The sequence below is a fragment of the Hibiscus syriacus genome, unplaced genomic scaffold (assembly GCF_006381635.1).
Source record: "Hibiscus syriacus cultivar Baekdansim isolate YM2019G1 unplaced genomic scaffold, ASM638163v2 tig00112507_pilon, whole genome shotgun sequence".
NCBI classification, from domain to species: Eukaryota; Viridiplantae; Streptophyta; class Magnoliopsida; order Malvales; family Malvaceae; genus Hibiscus; species Hibiscus syriacus.
This window is the reverse complement of record NW_024063351.1, coordinates 1,959,679-1,978,423: the sequence shown is the minus strand read 5'-3', so window position 1 is coordinate 1,978,423 and position 18,745 is coordinate 1,959,679. Positions and strand designations below refer to the sequence as shown.

Below are 18,745 nucleotides of genomic sequence, written 5' to 3'. Positions count from 1 at the left end.
ACAACACCCCTAAATGTCAATGGGGGCTCTCCTTCAACGTTCTTCTAGCTCCTTTTTTTCTTCTATCAACCCTGGTTCTTTCTCAGGCCAGGTATAGTTGAAATTTTTACTTTTTTATTTCCATAATCATGTTCAATTCATTGTGGGTAAAGCTAGGCCACCCCTAATCTTAGTTTTGACGTTCGCGAACGGTAATGGGGGCTCTCCTTCAACGTTCTTCCAGCACATTTTTTTCTTCTCTCAACTCTGTTTCTTTCTCAGGCCAGGTATAGTTGGAATTTTTACTTTTTTATTTCCATAATCATGTTCAATTTATTGTGGGTAAAGCTAGGTCACCCCCTTTTTGTGCCTTTAATTTGAAAATTCCTTCGTGTGTTTGTTAGAGGCTACCATGTGTTTGTTGAAATGTCCAAACATGATATGCTTGTGGTGCTCCACTGTTGTTTCATTTTTTTTTCGGTTCTGTAACCTACCTTTGTCTAGGCAATTTTTTTGGTTGCATCAGCCTCCAAAGATTGAAATGGTTAATATTTTCAATAATTGAAGCTAAATCACATATAAAAGGATAGTAGTGGCATTCAACCTTTTTAGAGACAAAAATGAATGTCGTTTTGTGAGTATTGAGTCTATTTGCTAGACTTTAGTGAAAGCAATGTGAAACCTTTAACAAAAGAGTTGATGTAATACTTGCTGACGAGTGAAAGCAATGTGAAGCCTTTAACAAAAGAGTTAATTGAATATTCGAAAGCAAGAGATCAAGAATTTAAGGGAGTTCTTACTGCCAAGATTTGCTCCCTTGTTGAAAAGTAGGTTATGCTGTTTGTTAGTCTTTGTATGCTATAATATTTGTAATCTTCTTCTATATTCTTTATGTTCTTGGCTCTGTATTTTCAGGTATATTTTTGTTGATGGAGGGATGTTGAAATATTTATTCTGGATTACTTTGGATTATTGCCCAGTTGATGAACAATCATTTTTATTGCCTCAGGTTTGCCTCAAAGAGAATTTGGTGCATTGATCAGATGCTCAAGGTTCTTTCTGAGGTATGCTTTCCTCATTGCATTTTTTTATAATTGCACTTATTGTTGTCTCTGTTCATAGTTGGCGTTTCCAGCTTAATTGTTTAATCCTTCATGGGTTGCGTTTTATATGTGGAATTTGTTTTCGTAAATGTTGATGTGCTTACAGTTATTGGATTTTGACTTGAAGTTGTGTTTAGCTGGGTTGATTCTGTTTCTATGTATTCATAATCAGTGATTTTCTTTCTCTTTTTTCTATGATTATTAAAATTGAAGACAGTATAGTTTCCACGGCTTATGTTAAAATTTTCCCATTAACTTTACTATCATTCATCTCCATGGTGTAATCACGAGATAAGGAAAATATAGTTATTCCCTTCTCTAGTGTAACGTTTAATGGCAATAAACTTTTAGTCATGAGGGAATGATTAATTTAATTAATTCCTTTCTTGAGAAACATTTGGTTCTTATTTTCATATAAATATATATAAATATATAAGCTTCTGCAGCACTGCCTTTCCTCTCTCTTTTTTTAAACTTTCGTACTTAGTTGCAAGATTGTTGTAATTGGCTTGTAAGACACTGTAATCTTGCTAATCAATTAGAACAATAGAGTTCGATTTGTAACTTAGTCATGGAGAAAACTGACAATTGTCTGTGTTATGGAAGTTTATTTTTGGATAGAGAATTATATTCAAAGTTGTTTACCTGGATGCTTGTCTTTAATACAATAATTATAATGATGCAGGTCCTTCATTTATTGAAGAGTGGACTTGGTAAAAATTCTAAACATCTCACGGTTAGTTCTGATTGAACGTATCCTTTGGGGCTTCTTCAACTTAATGCAATGCGCTAGCTGATATCTTCTCTAACGATTTAAACTTTCGATCGTACATCACTGTGAACCTTCGTTTCCTTGTGTGCCCCGCATACTTAAATTTTCTCATGTATGCTTGCCGATTTCCACTATGATTGATGGTGTACGAATGCTTGACTCAAAATTTGAAGTAAAATATAAGGTTTGGAATGAAAGTTAATGTATTATTTTTTATTTTGTTTGGAATAAAAGTCGTACAGGAAAAAGAAAATAAAGTAAAAGAAATGAAAATCAAGAAAAATAAATGATTTTGAATATCTTGTTGGGCATTTGTCTATAGTGGCGTTTGTTAATAAAAAGCGCCAATATATATGTGATCAATGTCGGCATTTGTTAATATAAATGCCACTATATATGTAATCAATTGTGGCATTTGTAGTGAAAATGGCACTATATAACATGATCTTTTGAGGCTTTTGGGATAAAAAATGTCACTATATACCATGACCTTTTGTGGTGCTTGAAAAAAAAAGCCACTATTTGGCATGATTTTTTGTGGCGTTTGTAAGAAAAGCGTCACTATATAACATGATATTTTGCGACGTTTGGGAGAAAAATGCCGTTATATAACATGACCTTTTGCGGCGTTTTATGTTCACAAACACCGTTAAGTTTTGCGGTGCTGCTCATTGGCCTTTTTTGCGGCGCTTTTACTATCGTTGGGAGGACTTTTAGAGGCACTATAAGACAAAAAAAAAGCCGCTAAAAGTCTATTTTGCTATTGTGTAGATATTTTGACACTTTGATGCTATGCCACTTGACACCATCTTATAGAATCATGACATCAAATTGATAAAAAGAATCCAACTTTAGAGACTAATGTGAACAAAAAAAATAAGAAGAATCAAGTTAAAAATGTTAAATATTTTTTTCTTGATGTTACAAATATAAATTACAATTATACTTATACGTAATGCAAAGCAGAACATACTAAAAACATAATTAATCGTTATAAATTATAACTGAACAAATAATTGTAATATATTTAAAGAGGACTCACGCAAAGTAAGATTTAAACTCAAATAAAATATGAAAACTAAAAGATTCGATACCTTAATCTTTACCTGCTCTTGCACTGTCTCATTGGCCCAAAACTTAATACTAGTTTACCCATTTCAATACTTACAAGTGCATAAAGAAAAAGATACTAATAATGAACTTTACGAAGGTCCAATGAAATTTTTAAGTTAATGTTATAATTATTACCATTTGATTCATGCATTATTTGAGTTTAATCCGATACCAGTACATAAACTAGTTTAACGAGCGTGTGCTGTGGGAAAGATAAATTGTCTGTGGTATATATATACTTAATTATTTGACAATAAAATTTCAAACCCTGCAATAATTGATGTTCTATCCTAATACCTCCAGAGATAATAATCGTCTCTTTAACCGAGATAATTTAATTGGTATAGTATCTGTGGTATATTAATTTTCTCACGAAGCATGCACGAAACCATTAAGCTTCAGTCGTTCACGGTAATATTGGAGTTTCAGGGTTATAAAGGCTAAATTTTAAAAAAATTATGAAGTTTTTTTTTTTGCTTTTATTATATATATTTATTGTATCAAAATAATTTAGTAATATTTGAAAATTTATACGAATAGTAAATATACTCTTGTTTTACATTGAGATTTGATTTAAATACGGAACTTTATTTTGTCAAAAGTTTAACCAACCTAAAGCTTTTTATTATTAATCTGAAGTAAGTACAACACAATATCTATTCAAAGATAACTTTTAATAATTTAACATTGAACGTTCACTCTCTTAGCATTCTTGGTGTTCGAACTCGAGACCTCAAGAAATAATAACAATTATTTTACCATCAAAGTCGTTTAGTTCGTGTTTTTTTTTCATCTTTATTTGGCTTGTCACGGAATTAATTTTAATACTAGTTGTCGATTGTCGTTTTTTTTATTTTTCTTTTATTTTTATATCACGTTTTTACTTCTTATTTACTTTTTTAGTTATTAACGACTCTCCTTTTATGATATATTTTTTTTATTTTGTGACACGTTTTCAATTTCCTTTATAGGTTGCCTGGCCATTCTTTTTGTTTATCCTTTTTTAGTGTTTAATTTGATGTCATCTTGATTAATCAGAATGACGTTTATTTGTTATCCCGTTGATTTTCCTTGCTTTGGGTCATTGGATTGGATTTCATTACGCGGTTTGCATTCGCATATAGTTTTTGCTCGGCTCTGATTTACGATTTGTCGATGTTGTTTAAGTGGTTTGATCCCCTTTTGTGATTCTTTTGTCGATGTAGTCAATATAAATATTTTGTTAGAATTAACCGCTACTAGAAAAAAAAAGACTGAAATTTGATTTATGTTTCAGAGTAGATTTCGGATAATAGAGTAGAAGATGATCAATGAACATAACTTTACAGAAGCAGGAAAAATCTATTTTCTATTAATCCAGTCCTAAGGAATGCCTGAGAATCTAAACGCAATTAGAACGAAAGAAGAAAAGAAAAACGAAATGAAGTTAAACACGTGAAGGGTTTATGGCCTTTTTGATCCTCTACAATTCTTGGATTTTGAAAACGATCCTCCTGTCAACAGATTCAAGAAGCGCAATATCATGGATCGATTGTTCTTCGAGACTATCGTCGTCAATTGACATATTCAAATCCAATGACACGCAGGGACCAGTTGTCTCGTCCGATGCAGAAACTTTTTCTTCCTCGGAAAAACCATCCAATTTTATCTTTCCAGGAGGAGAGCAAGCTCTTGATCTTGAGCTAAAGCTTTCGCAGCTCAAAACGATGATAGCATCGCTAAGGATAGCATCTTCTCCATTTGCTTTGCTTATTCTTCCTCTCTCGATAGCTCTTTTGAACCCCATTTGAGAGCTGTAATCCGATTGCTCAATATCTTCAATGAAGAACACTCGATGCGGGTTACTCGAAACTGCTTCTGAAAATCTGTCGGTGTAACTGCAACTTTGTTCGTCTCTTGATCTCTTGCTTCGACTATCATCCGTCGAGTCGGCTCTTGTAGACGAGAAACTGCTTAATTCAATGGAAACGAAGCTGTTTTGTGATCCGAAAACAAGCCTAGCCAACTCTTTCGCTATCTTCTCTTTAGCTTGAAGGTCAGCACCTTGGAAAAACAACCAGGTTTCTTCTTTAGGCTCACCATCCCTCAACTTCCCTTTTCTTCGTATCATCCCTGACCTGCATTTTAAGATTGTGCTCACTATCTCCGGAACTATATCCTTCTGCCATGGCACCTTCTTTTCCAATGCAGTGCAAAGTGTGGTCAAGTTCTCAGCATTTAGCTCCTTGAACTTGTGAACATATTCTGTCTCCATTAAATCACCGGAAGAAGCTGAGTTAGGGGTGGAATTAGGGTTTGAAGATAAGTGTACTTTAGGGTCCTTAAAATTATGTTCTGGGATATATAATCTCAAAGAACCGGTGTGATCTCTCCAAGACTGTCTAGGTTCAACCACAGGCCAATCATGGTGTTGATGTTGAAGTTGAGGGTTTTGCTTGTCATTCGAAAAGCAAGAAGTAGAGGAAGGAGGAGATGAAAGAGAAGAGATTGTGTGGGTTCTTTCTGATAGTGAAAATGGCTGTAATTTATGGACCGAATTGCAAAACGAATTCCACTTTTTGCAAAGTTCTATGACCGGGGCAGAGTCCTAGTAGAGAAAAGGAACAATGAAAACAAAAGAAAAAAGTTAGCTTTCAACTTTGTGTATGGTTCGGACACAATAATTTTGTTTGAAGATATTTGGGGAATGTGATTATAACCTTATCATTGGTACCAACACCATCCTTGTATGGTTTACACCATGGAGGGAGACTCGAGGTAGTGGACTCACTGTTACATGTTGTGCTTTGCAAGCTTCGAACTTCATTTTCAAACTGGGCGGAGCAATCAGCACAGCAACTCAGCTGGTGCTTCTCATCCCCTCCATTACCATCCCGACTTTGCCCATCGCTGAAGAGAAACAAAAAAGAGGTTAAAACAACAACTAGTATGTACATATTTCAAAACCTTCATGCAAAGATTAGTTTTTTTTTACCCGTGAGTGATGAGACTGAAGCGTAAGCTGTTTGCAGGAATCGTTAGAGGATGCAAACCCCAGACAGTTTCCAGTGATGGATGGCCAGATTTGCATCTCATGTAAGTTTGAAAAGTGGCAAACCCCATGAGCTTAAACCTTCCACTCTCTCCAATATCAGATACCAACAGTTTCCCAAGCCCCAAGATCATATGTTCCACTGGACAGTAATATCCCCTACTTTGCTCACTTGAACTTGCCCTATACTCGATAGCCCATCTGAGATCTCCCAGATTCAAAACAATCCCTGAGTCTAAACAATTCCTAATATTTCTTTTTAACTCTTCAAGCTTTTGTTCAACCTCAACTCTATTCAGATGCCCAAAAGATGAGAAAGAAAGGTTTAAAAACATAGCATCTCTCAAAGACTTTGGAAAGTCTCCTTTATCAGCTTTGTCAATCACAGCTCTAACAACACCTTCTATGGTAGAAACACACTCCCCTATGACCACAAAGCTTCTTCTCTTATCGTTCATCAAATTTTCCATCACAAACACGACATCTTCGTCCCTGATTATCGGATCTGACCAGATTGGTTTCCCTGCTTTGTTGTTTACGGCTTGAGAAGCAGTAGGAGATTGAGAGGGGACTATATTAGTGTTGCTACTTTCCTTGGATTTACTGTTTACTGAAGGAGAGTTTTGAGAACAGATTTCTAAGGAAACGGCTTGTTCGACGTTGCTTTTGACATGTGTACTAGAGAAACCAGCTTCCCTCATGACTCTACTCACGCTAGGATCGTCTAGAATAGATATATGAGCTGCTCCAGCTCTATCTTAACTGCTAAGAGTGGCTGCTGCTGGTTTTCAATGGATCCACGCCTTTGGTGAGCCTGAGCACGCTTGAAGGCGGCAACCAAGGCATTAGAGATGGAAGGGTATTGGGGATGAGCTCCCAGCATCGGACTCGAGGACGAAGCCGGGAGGCGATTGAGAGCGACGTTGAAACAAAGCTCTAAGGCTCGACACTGGAGGGGATGGGAGTGGGATTGAGACTGAATACAAGCCGTACGGAGCAGACCAGTAGAAGCTGAAAGCATGGTGTTAGCCACATGGAGAGGAGTTACTTGAGCATGGCCACGCCGTCTAGCAAGAGTAACAGCTTGCTTTACGACGTTAGCAGCCTCATTCGTTAGAGCTTGGTTCACCGTGCAACCCCCGGCTCTCATCTTGTCTATCCCAAAACCTATTTTTCTACGAAGTACGACCTTAAAGGACCCTTAAAAACAAAATGGATTAGATGAAGGAAAGCTTGCAAACTAGAAGCTGCATGAGATGTTGGAGCTTTGAGGAAAAGAGGATCGAAATCTTGAGATTGAATTTGGTATTAAGAATTTATAGTAGATTGAGAGATTTGTTGGTGGTGATGGGGGAGAGAGAGTGAAATATATGAGAAGGTGGGCTATGCTTTTCTTGTAGGTGAGGTTAAATTTTGGGGTCCAAAGTCGATTTTGTAGTGGAAAGTGGAATGCATGCGCTGACAAGCAGGAAGGATGCAACAGTACCAAAGGCAGCTCAGCTTTGCTCTCTCTTTCTCTCTCTTTTCCATCTTAATTTTCATAAGATATATACTAAGTGGGTCTCTCTCTTTTATGCAAAACTTATATATTTATATATACATGCTAAGTAACTTAACACTATGGTATATTTACCCTAAAAATATCAACAACAGTGCAGACAAACAAAATCAGATAAGTTGGGTCAGCAATAACAACGTAGGTAGACAGTACTATATTTAACGAAAAGGAAGAAAGAGGCTTGTAATATGAGATTATTAAGCATATCAAATTAAGCATGGGCAAATCTGGTGTTTTAGGTAAGCAAATTGGTGGCTCTAAAGTGAGACTGAGAAGGAAGAAAGGAAGCTTTTGTAGTGAATTTGAATTTGCCAAAACCGAGGAGCACCACAAAAGAGAATGGAACTGTATATCTGTGATGAGCCTAAAGGAATGGGGAACTCTCATCCTCTCTCTCCTTTTTTTTTTCTCTTTTTTCACGATAAAAAGTTACATAATTTGCTTTCCTTAGCAAATAGATTTAAATTTTTTAAAACAATATAAATAAGTGCTTGATATCATCCTATTTATATTAATCCAAAAGATCGAAGATTTATATAATTTGTTATGAAAATAAGTAATTTATGTCAACAATCTTTTTAGTTTAGACGAATAATCGCAATCAATAGATTTATGATTATCAACTAGTGAGTTAGAAATGATGAAAATAAACAATCCAAGAGCACGAGAGTGTAGAAGGAAAGAGAGGTCCTTCTCTCAGTTTATAATAGAAGTTTATATATCGACCCTTTATGTGTATGGGTGCCAGGCTTAGAATTATTATTATCTAGATGTAAATTAACAAAGTAAATAAACATAATCATCAAATATAGTAGATTAATTTTTTTTTTCAAATTATGGAGTTTATCGGATAATTTCATCAAAAAATATAATTATCAAAGGAAATAATATTTCAAAAGTGTAACATTTTACTCCAAAAATATAACACCCTTAAAATGTAATTAAAATGCAAATGCATAGTATATGTATATGTTTGGGACTGGGATTATTAAGAAATACACAGCCCCCAAAGCATAAAACATTCTACTTCCCCAAGTCCCACCCTCTCCCCCTCTCTCTTCATTATTTCATAAAGTTAGTGGAGCTTTTGGGCCCTCTGTAGTTCAAAAATTAAGGAACAAATCATCAAGTAAAAAAACATGAGAAGGGAGTCCCCAAGTCCCATAGGTAGGGCATGGCTTTCCTTTTCTTTTTCTACCATAACCAATTACATGGACTATTGCGGTGTTATATAAATGCTCCAAATAAGAAAACCTTAAAGAATGCATGTTCTTATGGGAAACATTTATACTCGGTTTATTTATTTTTTGGCATGCATGACGTAAAAATGAAGTTCATAAGAAAAGCAGTGGCGCATATTGCTCATCATCATATTAAAATTGTCAAAATAAACTCTGAAGAAAAAAACTGTGCATGGAATTGGATATAAGAATGAGTATATGAACCATGCAAAATATTATATAAATGGCTTCTGCCTTATTCTGAACCATTTTAATTCACTACTGCTCTTATATTCCTCGGTGACAGCGTGCCATTACATAGATAAAAGAGCTACACCCGCACCACTATTCACATCTTGGAATTCTATATAACCAAAATCAAAGCATATTTTCCTTACACAAATAACGAGAGATCTCCCTTTCATACCTCAATCATCTCATTCCAACTTCTACTGCTTTTTTAATGCAAAACCCATGCTTACCGTTAATAGTTCCAGTCTCTACATAGCAAAAAGGTACGTGTATAAGGTACTTTAATAATTTTCTTAATCAATTTATAATGTATGTATAAATATCCTACAGGTATTTTAAAATTCGATTTTTTTTATTAATCATTTATTTTAGTAATAGTATCTACCCTGAAAATTTATCGTGTTCACCCTAAAATCTGAATTTTCTTCCATGATGACCTATTTTACAGATTACGTCCACTCTAAAATTTTAGTTGTACCTACCTCGTTCAAAAATTTTATATCGTTAATATATATGTGCCCACCCTAAAAAATATTTTTAGACCCGTCACTACCTATAGACGCAGTTGTTCGAACTAGAATCTTTAGAAAAATATACTTCAGTTTACCACCACTGAAGTTAATAGATTTAGTAAATAAATGGTTAACATTATGTTACACGAATTATACTGCCCTACATGGGTGATGAAACAATCATATGATTTGTATGCGGGTGGTGTAGACAAATTGATAGGGAAGTAGGACCCAAGGAGTTCCTTACGAGAACAAATAATCCAAAACTCTCAACTGTTTATTTCCGCAGCGAGTATTTTTTTCACAGCACCCCTCCAGTCAAAAAGAGTCTTCTCCTCTATCTTTGTTGGCCTTAAAAGACATACAAAGGGGTCACCAAATTATTTGAATCCAAAGCAATTCCGAAATGCTAGAAAAGAAGCGTTTGAATGAAAGTGAGGGGAATATATGCAATTCTTATGTCAGAGACAAACAGGTGATTTTATATTAAAGACTAAACTTATAAAATTTTAAATGAACAAAAACTAAAATATATAATCAGTTCAAATTTTTTGGGGATGACTGCTGTGATCGCCCCTCGGTCCATGCCTGCCTTAGGCTATACCCCAGCTATAACGGTTAAACTCTGTTTAAAGAAGCTTAAGCAAACCCAAGGATTTCATGGTTTGGAATACTAAAAGAGATATGGGGCTCAAAGTGAAAGCTAAGAGGGTTATCTTTTATGCTCTTTCCCCAAGTGAACACATTGCATTGGTGCTCCTTGTATAATTTTCATTTCTTCTTTTGCTTAAAGCAAAGCAAAGCACTCTCTCGTAAAAGCAAATATTTAAAAGTAAAATATGGCATTATCTACTCAAAAGGGACGCTCATTTTATGCTTTTAAGCTTCAAATAAGCATCTTTTGGTCATTACGTGGCCATGTGGAGGAAAGCAATATCCAGGAGAGGGAGCAAAACCCTCTTAAACAGAAAGGGAATTGTTAAATAGTTGCCGCCCAGACTTTTAAAGGCGTTAACATACAAGAAATTTCCTTTGTTTTAAAGAAAAGTTACTCTAATTTTGACATGACAGTTTTGTTAATGTAAAAAGCCTAAAAGGTGATGGAATTACGTATTACACACTCCTTTTTTTCCCCTAAAAGCTCCCGTTATTTTATAAGCATATACAAAAATTATTAGCTATTTCATAAGTGAATTAAAAGAATTGTATTTGTTTTCACTAATTCTTTTAATTTATTTTTTTAATATTAAAAGTTTAGGTTAAAGGTGACTCTCCCGGTCCATTTTCAAGATATTCCTAAGACTCAATTAGAATTTATATAAGAATTTACAGATTACCCACTAATAATAACGTAGTACGATTCAAACTTGACCTTACAAGCTCAAATTCCTGAATTCCAATCCAATAACTTATGCCAACACTCGTTAGCTTTTATTATTATTCTCTGCACTAGTGAAGAGCATGAACTGAATAAATTCATGCTCCTACTTTTTGTGCATATGAAATTTCTTGCGCCTTTTGCCTAAAATGAACATGCCATAACAATCTCGTACAACGGAAGGACAACACCCCGAGAATATATTCTAACTCCATTGTGTTGTTGATGTGTGTATTAGTCTACACTATTTTGGTTAGGTGGTTCGTCTTTCCTTAATTCAACCTCTCAAAATTATCATTGTTGAGTGGGAAATGAGATTATAATGGTTATTGATTTTGCAGGCTTCCTAGTTCTATTATGAAACATTTGGAATGGAAGGAATTCCTTGGTGCATAATGGACGTTTTCAGCCTGCTTGGGTCATTGCAGCCAATGCAAAGGCCCCGCATTTTGATTTTCTCAGTGCCCAACATAATGGAAGGAATTGCTTGTGATGCGTCTGGTTCCGTTCTCGGTGGCTTAGCCACTACGTCTGGTAGTATTTATGAGCCAGGTTTAGCTGAGTTTCATATCCTTGCTGCAATGTGAATTTGGCTTTGGTTGAGGGGTGGCGGGACATCATTATTGAGAAGGATTCCACCATGGTAGTCAATTTGTAAAATAATGTGAGTGGTGTAGATTCTAGGATTGGTGTTCATTTACAACCTATATGAGATAATTGTAATGGTTTTAATAGTTGTTCAGTAACATATGTTTGTCGGGAAGCAAATAAGGTTGCTCATACATTAGCTAATCGATCCCTTAATTGTAATATTTCTTTTTTGTTCGAGTCTGAGTATCCTGAATTCATTGTAAATGTTGTAAACAATGATTTGTACCAAATTGATTAATGAATTTTGGGTACTCTTTTCCCCTTATAGGACCCCAACCTTGTGTTAGTAGGAGTTTTTAATAAGGCTTGTTTTTCTTTCAAAAAAATAATAGATGAACTGAATAAGATGAATCAAAGAGAGTTCAAGAGAAAGAGTTCTCTCTTCAGCTTTGCATGGTGGTTTATATACTTGTTTTTAGTGCTATTTTGACATCGCTTTTAAAAATTGACTTCTAAAAGTGATGTAGGAGCAAACTTTTAAAAGTATTGTTTGAAAGTGCAGTTTAAAATTTAACTGTTTTATATTGCTGTTAAAAAGTAAAATTGAAAAGATATAATTATAATAAAAATATATTTTATATAACTTACTATTAATATTTATTATGCAAATCATGATTTTTATTTGTTTTTAAATAATTAAAATAAATTATTTTTAAGGATGTTAGTATTAAATTATTAAAATAAAATGTCAATACATAATTGAGTGGAGCACATGCAACAATAAGGGTAAAAATATAAACTTGCTTGTAATATCTTAAACCCGATCGAGCATAAAGTGCCACATTAGGCTATCGAGGCAACACCTGATTTGCAAAACCTGCTCACTTTCCTTTAAAACACACAAAATGATATCATAAATAAAACATAAATAAATGATATATAACATTTTACAAAATCGAATCTTCGTGAAAGAAGATTTAAATCAAAATATTATAATTTCTTTCTTATAAATTTGAATACAATAATAAGAGTCCTATGAATACACATGTCCACTAAAGCTACAATACAATACTCTTAAGGGGATGCTAGAAGTCCTGTCACGATGGTGTTCCTCGAACTGTCCAATCTACAGACCTGCCAACGGAAAACATCCAAAGGCTGAGCTTACAAAGCCCAGTAGTATAATCGTTAATCTAGAGCATCATAAGAATTTCATAAACACAAGCATACTGAAGATGTGGATCTAAGCAGTAGGTTCATGCATGATCTAGATCAAGTGCTACCTCATTAAGGCTTAGTTTTTCTATCTCTAAAATAGGGGTCTCACCATGAGTACACCTCGAAGGGTCTCTAACCCTAATAACTTTAACTGCGACGCATTATCTAAATGCGACACTGAGACTCCTGTGAATTATATGAATGCAAACCTGATTGTATTGTGCATTATCTAAATGCACCACTGACTCTACTATGGTAATATATAGTATCACATAGCATTATATACTAACCTACTAGAATAGAGTATCAATATCACATAACATCAGTAAAGTCGCATCTAATCTGTTGGATGATCACCTAGTATCACATAGCATCAGGTAGACCATCGAGAAGGAATCCCAGTATCACACAGTGTAACCTCTTTTAATCGACCTAAAGGGAAGAGGTCATATCTGAGAGGATCATTGTCTTGCTTTACCAAATCAAATCCCAAACATCACTTTAAATGCATTGAAATTTTACCTCGCGTTTATTGTAATCAAATACTCAATATAAACAATAAATTTACAAAAATTAAAAACATAAAACGAACATTTATAAAATCTAAATTTTAAGCCCCAAAGTCCAAATAACGTTTAAATCCAATGTCCCAAAATATTTAACATATTAAACCTTATTCAAATAAAATAATATGAAGTAATATCGAAAAACCAAATGAGAATGCAATTATATGATTCCAGAGTCCGAACACAAAGCATAATCTAAATCCTATAAATATCACATATCACATAAAATAATTTTCTAAATTCCAAATGATATAACAATATCATAGAATAAACATGCTCAAAACCAATTTCCAAATAACATGCTTAACTGAATTATATTTAAAGCAACATAACACATAACAGTCAAGCTTACAATCAATTCCAAACAATCAAACAATTTAACACAAAACAAATATAGCACTGGAAATTGACACACCTCGACAAATATTCTAACGGCGATTAACATCTCCCACGATCGGCTCGATTAGTGGGTCTAATCGGATCAGTTCCTACATAATGATAATAGTAACTAAATTTTCGTAAAACAAGTGATTCCAAATTAACGGGTAACGACGAAGGACAGCAGGTTGTCATGCAACTAAAGACTGTCGGTAACGAAAATAGGGGCTACCAATTATAGAACTACACCGACAACAATCCCCAAGGACAGCGACGGTGACCACATGACCACCCGAAGAGGGCAGGAGCGAGGGAGAAGCGGAAATGGCGTTCTATGACCATTCGAGACTGTCCATACGAAAATGATTGCTACCAAACGATTACATCGGCTTCCACCGACCGAACCACAACCAAAAACAACCAAGAACGACGATGGAAACTCACGATTTCCCTTTACCGAAGCTTGAAACAATGATAGGCCAACCACGTTAGCGAACGCGAAGAAAGGAGATCAGTGGTTCATGAATGGATGTACGTTGTTTGAGTTCGCCAACGATTAGCTTTGGCGAACGGTGGTGGCTCAATGTGAAAAGAGATAGAGCAGAGCACGAAGGAACAAAAGCAAAAGAAATAGAGAAGAAAAGAAAAATAGGAAGGCACGTTGTGACAGTTTACTTGAAAATGCAAGGATTTTGTATTTCTAATAAAATTGGGTAAATCACACCATAAGTCATTGAATTTCTTAAGATTTCTAAAGTAACCACTAAAAATTTCTTCTCTTACAAAATGGCCATCAGTTTTTCATTTTTTTTTGCAATCTGGTAACCAAGTTTAATTTAGGGTTCGAATGAAAATTCCCAAATTCTAGGAGTTTTAATTTGGGGAAAATTTGAGGTGTTACAATTCTCAACTCCTTAAGGAAATTTCGTCCTCGAAATTTATCAGAATATAAATAAAATGAAATTTTGCAACTTCATATAGCTCATATAGCTCAGCTAATCCTCATCTTCGAATAACATATACCAACTTAGGTTGTCTCACTGTGGATCTATCTGAACCTCTACTATGAACTGGTCTACCTTTACTAGCTGAACCAAAATTTATCGATCTAGCCTGATCCCTAACTCAGATCGGTGCTCTAGTTAAAGCCTGAGACTGACTAGGACCATAAAAACAAATAGACTGAAGATGACACTACTTGAAGCGATGCTCTGAAGACCTACAATAAGGACACGCTCAAGTATTCCTCCAACACTCTCCCAGATCTGATGATACAAACATTGTGGTACCATTCGAGTATCAATCGAACACCCAGCACTAACACTAGGATCAATAGATGTAATAAGATTTTATAGTTTAAGTCCCGATGACAATAGTCTGAGTAGGTGGTCTTGGTTGCCCCCGAGATCTAATAAGATTTTATAGTTTAAGTCCCGATGACAATAGCTCAATTCAGTTTTATACCTTTGATCTATGTCTAAATTGATCTTAACCTTGATCGATAGCTAATCGAGAATTCAAACGGGGTAACATAATGAACTACCTATAAATGGAAAAATACCCTAAAGTCAAAGTTGGTACTTTGAGTTTCAAAATGAAATATTTATTCTCTTAAAAAGTAAAAAAAAAAATAGAAGGAAAACAATTTATTTCGTATATCCTACTTTTTACCCGAAAATATTTGTATTCATGCAAAAAAAATCATTTTTAGTTAAAAATTTTATGGTTGAGCTCCACAGTTTGAGGGTTGAACTGGCTCTGATACAACTAAATGTAACATCTTTTACCTGACCTAAAAGGAAAAGGTTAGATTCTAGACATGGTTTACAGAACCGTACCGATCAGTTAACCGGCCGTGCTACCGGTTCACTGGTTCAACCGGTCGAACCGATCAGACCGGTCGGAAGAACCGGACGACGTCATAAGTATTTAAAAAATTAAATAAAAATACCAAAAACATTTAATAAAAAACTAAAAACATCCCCACAACTATAATACTTAAATACAATACCAAAATTCCATCATTCATTACTTGATTTACTTCAAATAAAAATCTCCAAACATTACACATTAAAACTAAAACAAAAGTTGATTAACCTTAAAAATAAAAGTCGAAATATCAATATCCTTCCAAATAAAGTTAAACTTCAACAACATTTAAGCATTTTGATAAGAACACAAATCAAGATCTTCAAGGATGGCAATGTCGTCGTCGTCGTCGTCATCATCATCATCATTGTTTACATTTCCTAGAATACCAAATAAACAAAATATGATGTAACAAAAATGCTACATACTAGAATATCAATATTATAACTATGTTTATGAAAATACTAACCTTGCATTTTAGAAGTAGATGGCTCTTTATTTCATGGTTCTTCCTCAACCATGTTATCCAACTCGTCCAAGTCAATCTCTCCTTCACTTTCTTCTTCAACCACCCAAAATTCAGTTTGATCAATACATTCATAATCAACTAGATCGTAAGACCGTTTATCATACTTGAGCCTATAATATTTAAATGTTAATATGTTTGCAAACGTAATTTAGAATAAAAAAAAGAATAATAAAAACCTTGTCGTCTTTCAAGAAAAAACATTCTATCATACCTATTTTATAGACCTAAGTTATAGTGAACATATACAAGATCATTTAGCCTTTGATGCTCCAATCGATTTCTCTGTTCGGTATGGATTCTTTAAAAAAAACACTCCAATTCCGCTCACAGCCTGAAGAAGATGATGTTTGACTTAGAATTCTAATTGCAAACTTTTGCAACTCTGGACAATCTCCACCGAAAGTTTCTACCACTCATCTAAAAATATGGTAACAAAGTTAGCATAGTAAAATAATTAATATAATAAAAGACATTATTTATTTAAACTTACCTGGATGAGTACATTTCGAGAAGCTATTGCAAGTGGTCGACCAAATGTTCTAGTTTGCTCACGATAGTTACTGAGTTGCATCGTGACCTTCAAACCAACATCACGGGCCTTTTTATCAACCATCTCAAGGACCTCTGAAAAAATCTCTGCTTTTTGGCAAAAGGTTTCTTGATCATATTGAAAGATTGGATTTAATCAATAAGCTGTAGCATGAAGACTCTTTCTTAATATCCTATCCCATCGAGCCTTGATTATATTGGTATACGACCTATATAAATCCTTTTTGAATCGAATTAGTTTTTTGATGCCATTTTTCGCCTGATACATTCCCTCATACACATAGCCCAAAGAAGGTTTCTCATTTGAGTCACAAACAAGCAGAAATCTCAACAATGGAGCCATCACATTCACCAAGATCAAACAATTCTTCCAAAAAGTTTCATCTATAATTATAATCTTAACTTCCATGGCTTTTGGCAATTTTATGACTTTCTTAAAATCATTAGAGGTGACCATAGCTTGTAAATCATTTTTATGGTCATGTAAGCTCTTTAATACAATAAATGTGGTACCAAAATGAGCGGCACCAGGACGAATGATTTCTGTCCACCCAGGTCTTTTTCTCAACCAATTCAACGGCCACTTGTGGTTATAAATAAAAATAGTAACCCTTGAAGCAAGAGTAATTAAGCTATCAACATGTGACAGCTCCCCTATATCATTCATAATCAAGTTTATACAATGAGCAGCAGAAAGAGACCAACAAACAAAAGGATATTTCTCATATAACAATTTTCCAGCAGCTTTGTAGTTAGCAACATTATCAGTAACCATGTGAACAACATTCTTAGGACCAACTATTTCAAAAAACGAGTTGCATAGTACATTACTTTCAATATCAGATACATCCAAAGATTTGATAAAAGATATTCCTTTTGAGCAATAAACTAGAAAATTGATAAGTGGCCTATGTGTAGTATCCCTCTACCCATCACTCATAATTGTGCAACCCGTTTCTGACCAATTTTTTTTCGATAAGACTCAACAATAAGGTGCACCGATTGTTTTGCATCTTTCAACAAATTAACACATATATCATGATAAGAAGGTCCATTGTACCCATGCCCCATGCTAGCTATCTTACTCATAGCAATTGGAAAAAGTGGAGAATTCACGGCATTCATAGGAATACAAACATCGTAAAACCACAAAGCAAGAGCCATATTCGTATCATGTGATCTCTCTTTACTTTGTATAGAAGATTTAATCAAAGGTTGAGAGAGATCATTTATACCTTGTTTAAAGAATGATTGCAAGTTTGAAGAAGCTTTCCTCTTGTTCATTTTAGTTGTTTGTGTTTGTACTTCTTCATTTTCATCCAAATTAATATGTATTCCCAAAGAACAACCACGCTTCTCCTTTGCTTTTATATTATTTTCCTCCAAATTACCTCGCATAAGAACTTTGACATCCCCCCGTACCTTCGGACATGCACAAACATTACCTTTTACTCCCGCAAGGTGTTGTTTCATTCTGTTAATACCTCCACCATGAAAAGTTTTTTGACAAAAAGTGCAAAAGTATGATTTCCTTCCATGTTCATCTTGTAATTCATTAACATATCTCCAAGCCATGTCTGTCTTCAGTCGAACATTTGATGATGGGGCAACGAAAGTTGTTTGTTCCCCTAATGGTTTTGCATTGTTGTTTTCTTCCATACTCATTACTTTACACAACCAAATTAACCACACATAAATACATAATTCATTTTCAAACATATAGATTACAAACATATGGATTACAAAAGCGATCCAAACATATCATATACTTGAAAAGGGAATTTATCATGTACTTATAGTTCTTTAATATATTTACTAAATATGTTTTCCAAAGTTCATTAACTGTTATTCCAATCGATGGAAGTGGAACCATTGGAACATATTTAATATTATCCTCATGGAAGTGGAACCATCGGAACATATTTAATATTATCCTCTTATACATCATAACACCATTCAAGAAATTAATAGCCATATATTCAACGTTTTGAAAACCATGCAAATATCAAACGTCTAAAACTCCAAATAGCAAAATTGGTCGATCTACGTGCCGTGGACTGGAGCACAGGAGCAGAGGCGATTGATCGTTCACCAAAGTATCAATGGCCGACCGACCGCCGTCGTGGA

At 34.6% G+C, this 18,745-nt stretch overlaps 1 protein-coding gene, 1 long non-coding RNA gene and 1 pseudogene across 2 annotated transcripts; 1 reads left to right on the top strand and 2 right to left on the bottom strand.

Annotated features, from left to right (window-relative positions):
• Positions 1–40: 40 nt before the first annotated feature.
• Positions 41–1,939, top strand: LOC120181080. The gene is made up of 3 exons (XR_005521730.1): positions 41–266; positions 989–1,043; positions 1,768–1,939. It is a non-coding gene; the product is annotated as an uncharacterized LOC120181080 (long non-coding RNA).
• Positions 1,940–4,345: 2,406 nt separating this feature from the next.
• Positions 4,346–7,358, bottom strand: LOC120181068 (annotated as a pseudogene).
• Positions 7,359–16,040: 8,682 nt separating this feature from the next.
• Positions 16,041–18,283, bottom strand: LOC120181063. Its single transcript, XM_039186287.1, has 3 exons — positions 17,581–18,283; positions 16,885–17,416; positions 16,041–16,179 (listed from the first exon to the last, which is right to left on the bottom strand). Exons 1-3 carry the CDS (start codon positions 18,281–18,283, stop codon positions 16,041–16,043), a joined length of 1,374 nt encoding a protein of 457 aa, XP_039042218.1.
• Positions 18,284–18,745: the final 462 nt, after the last annotated feature.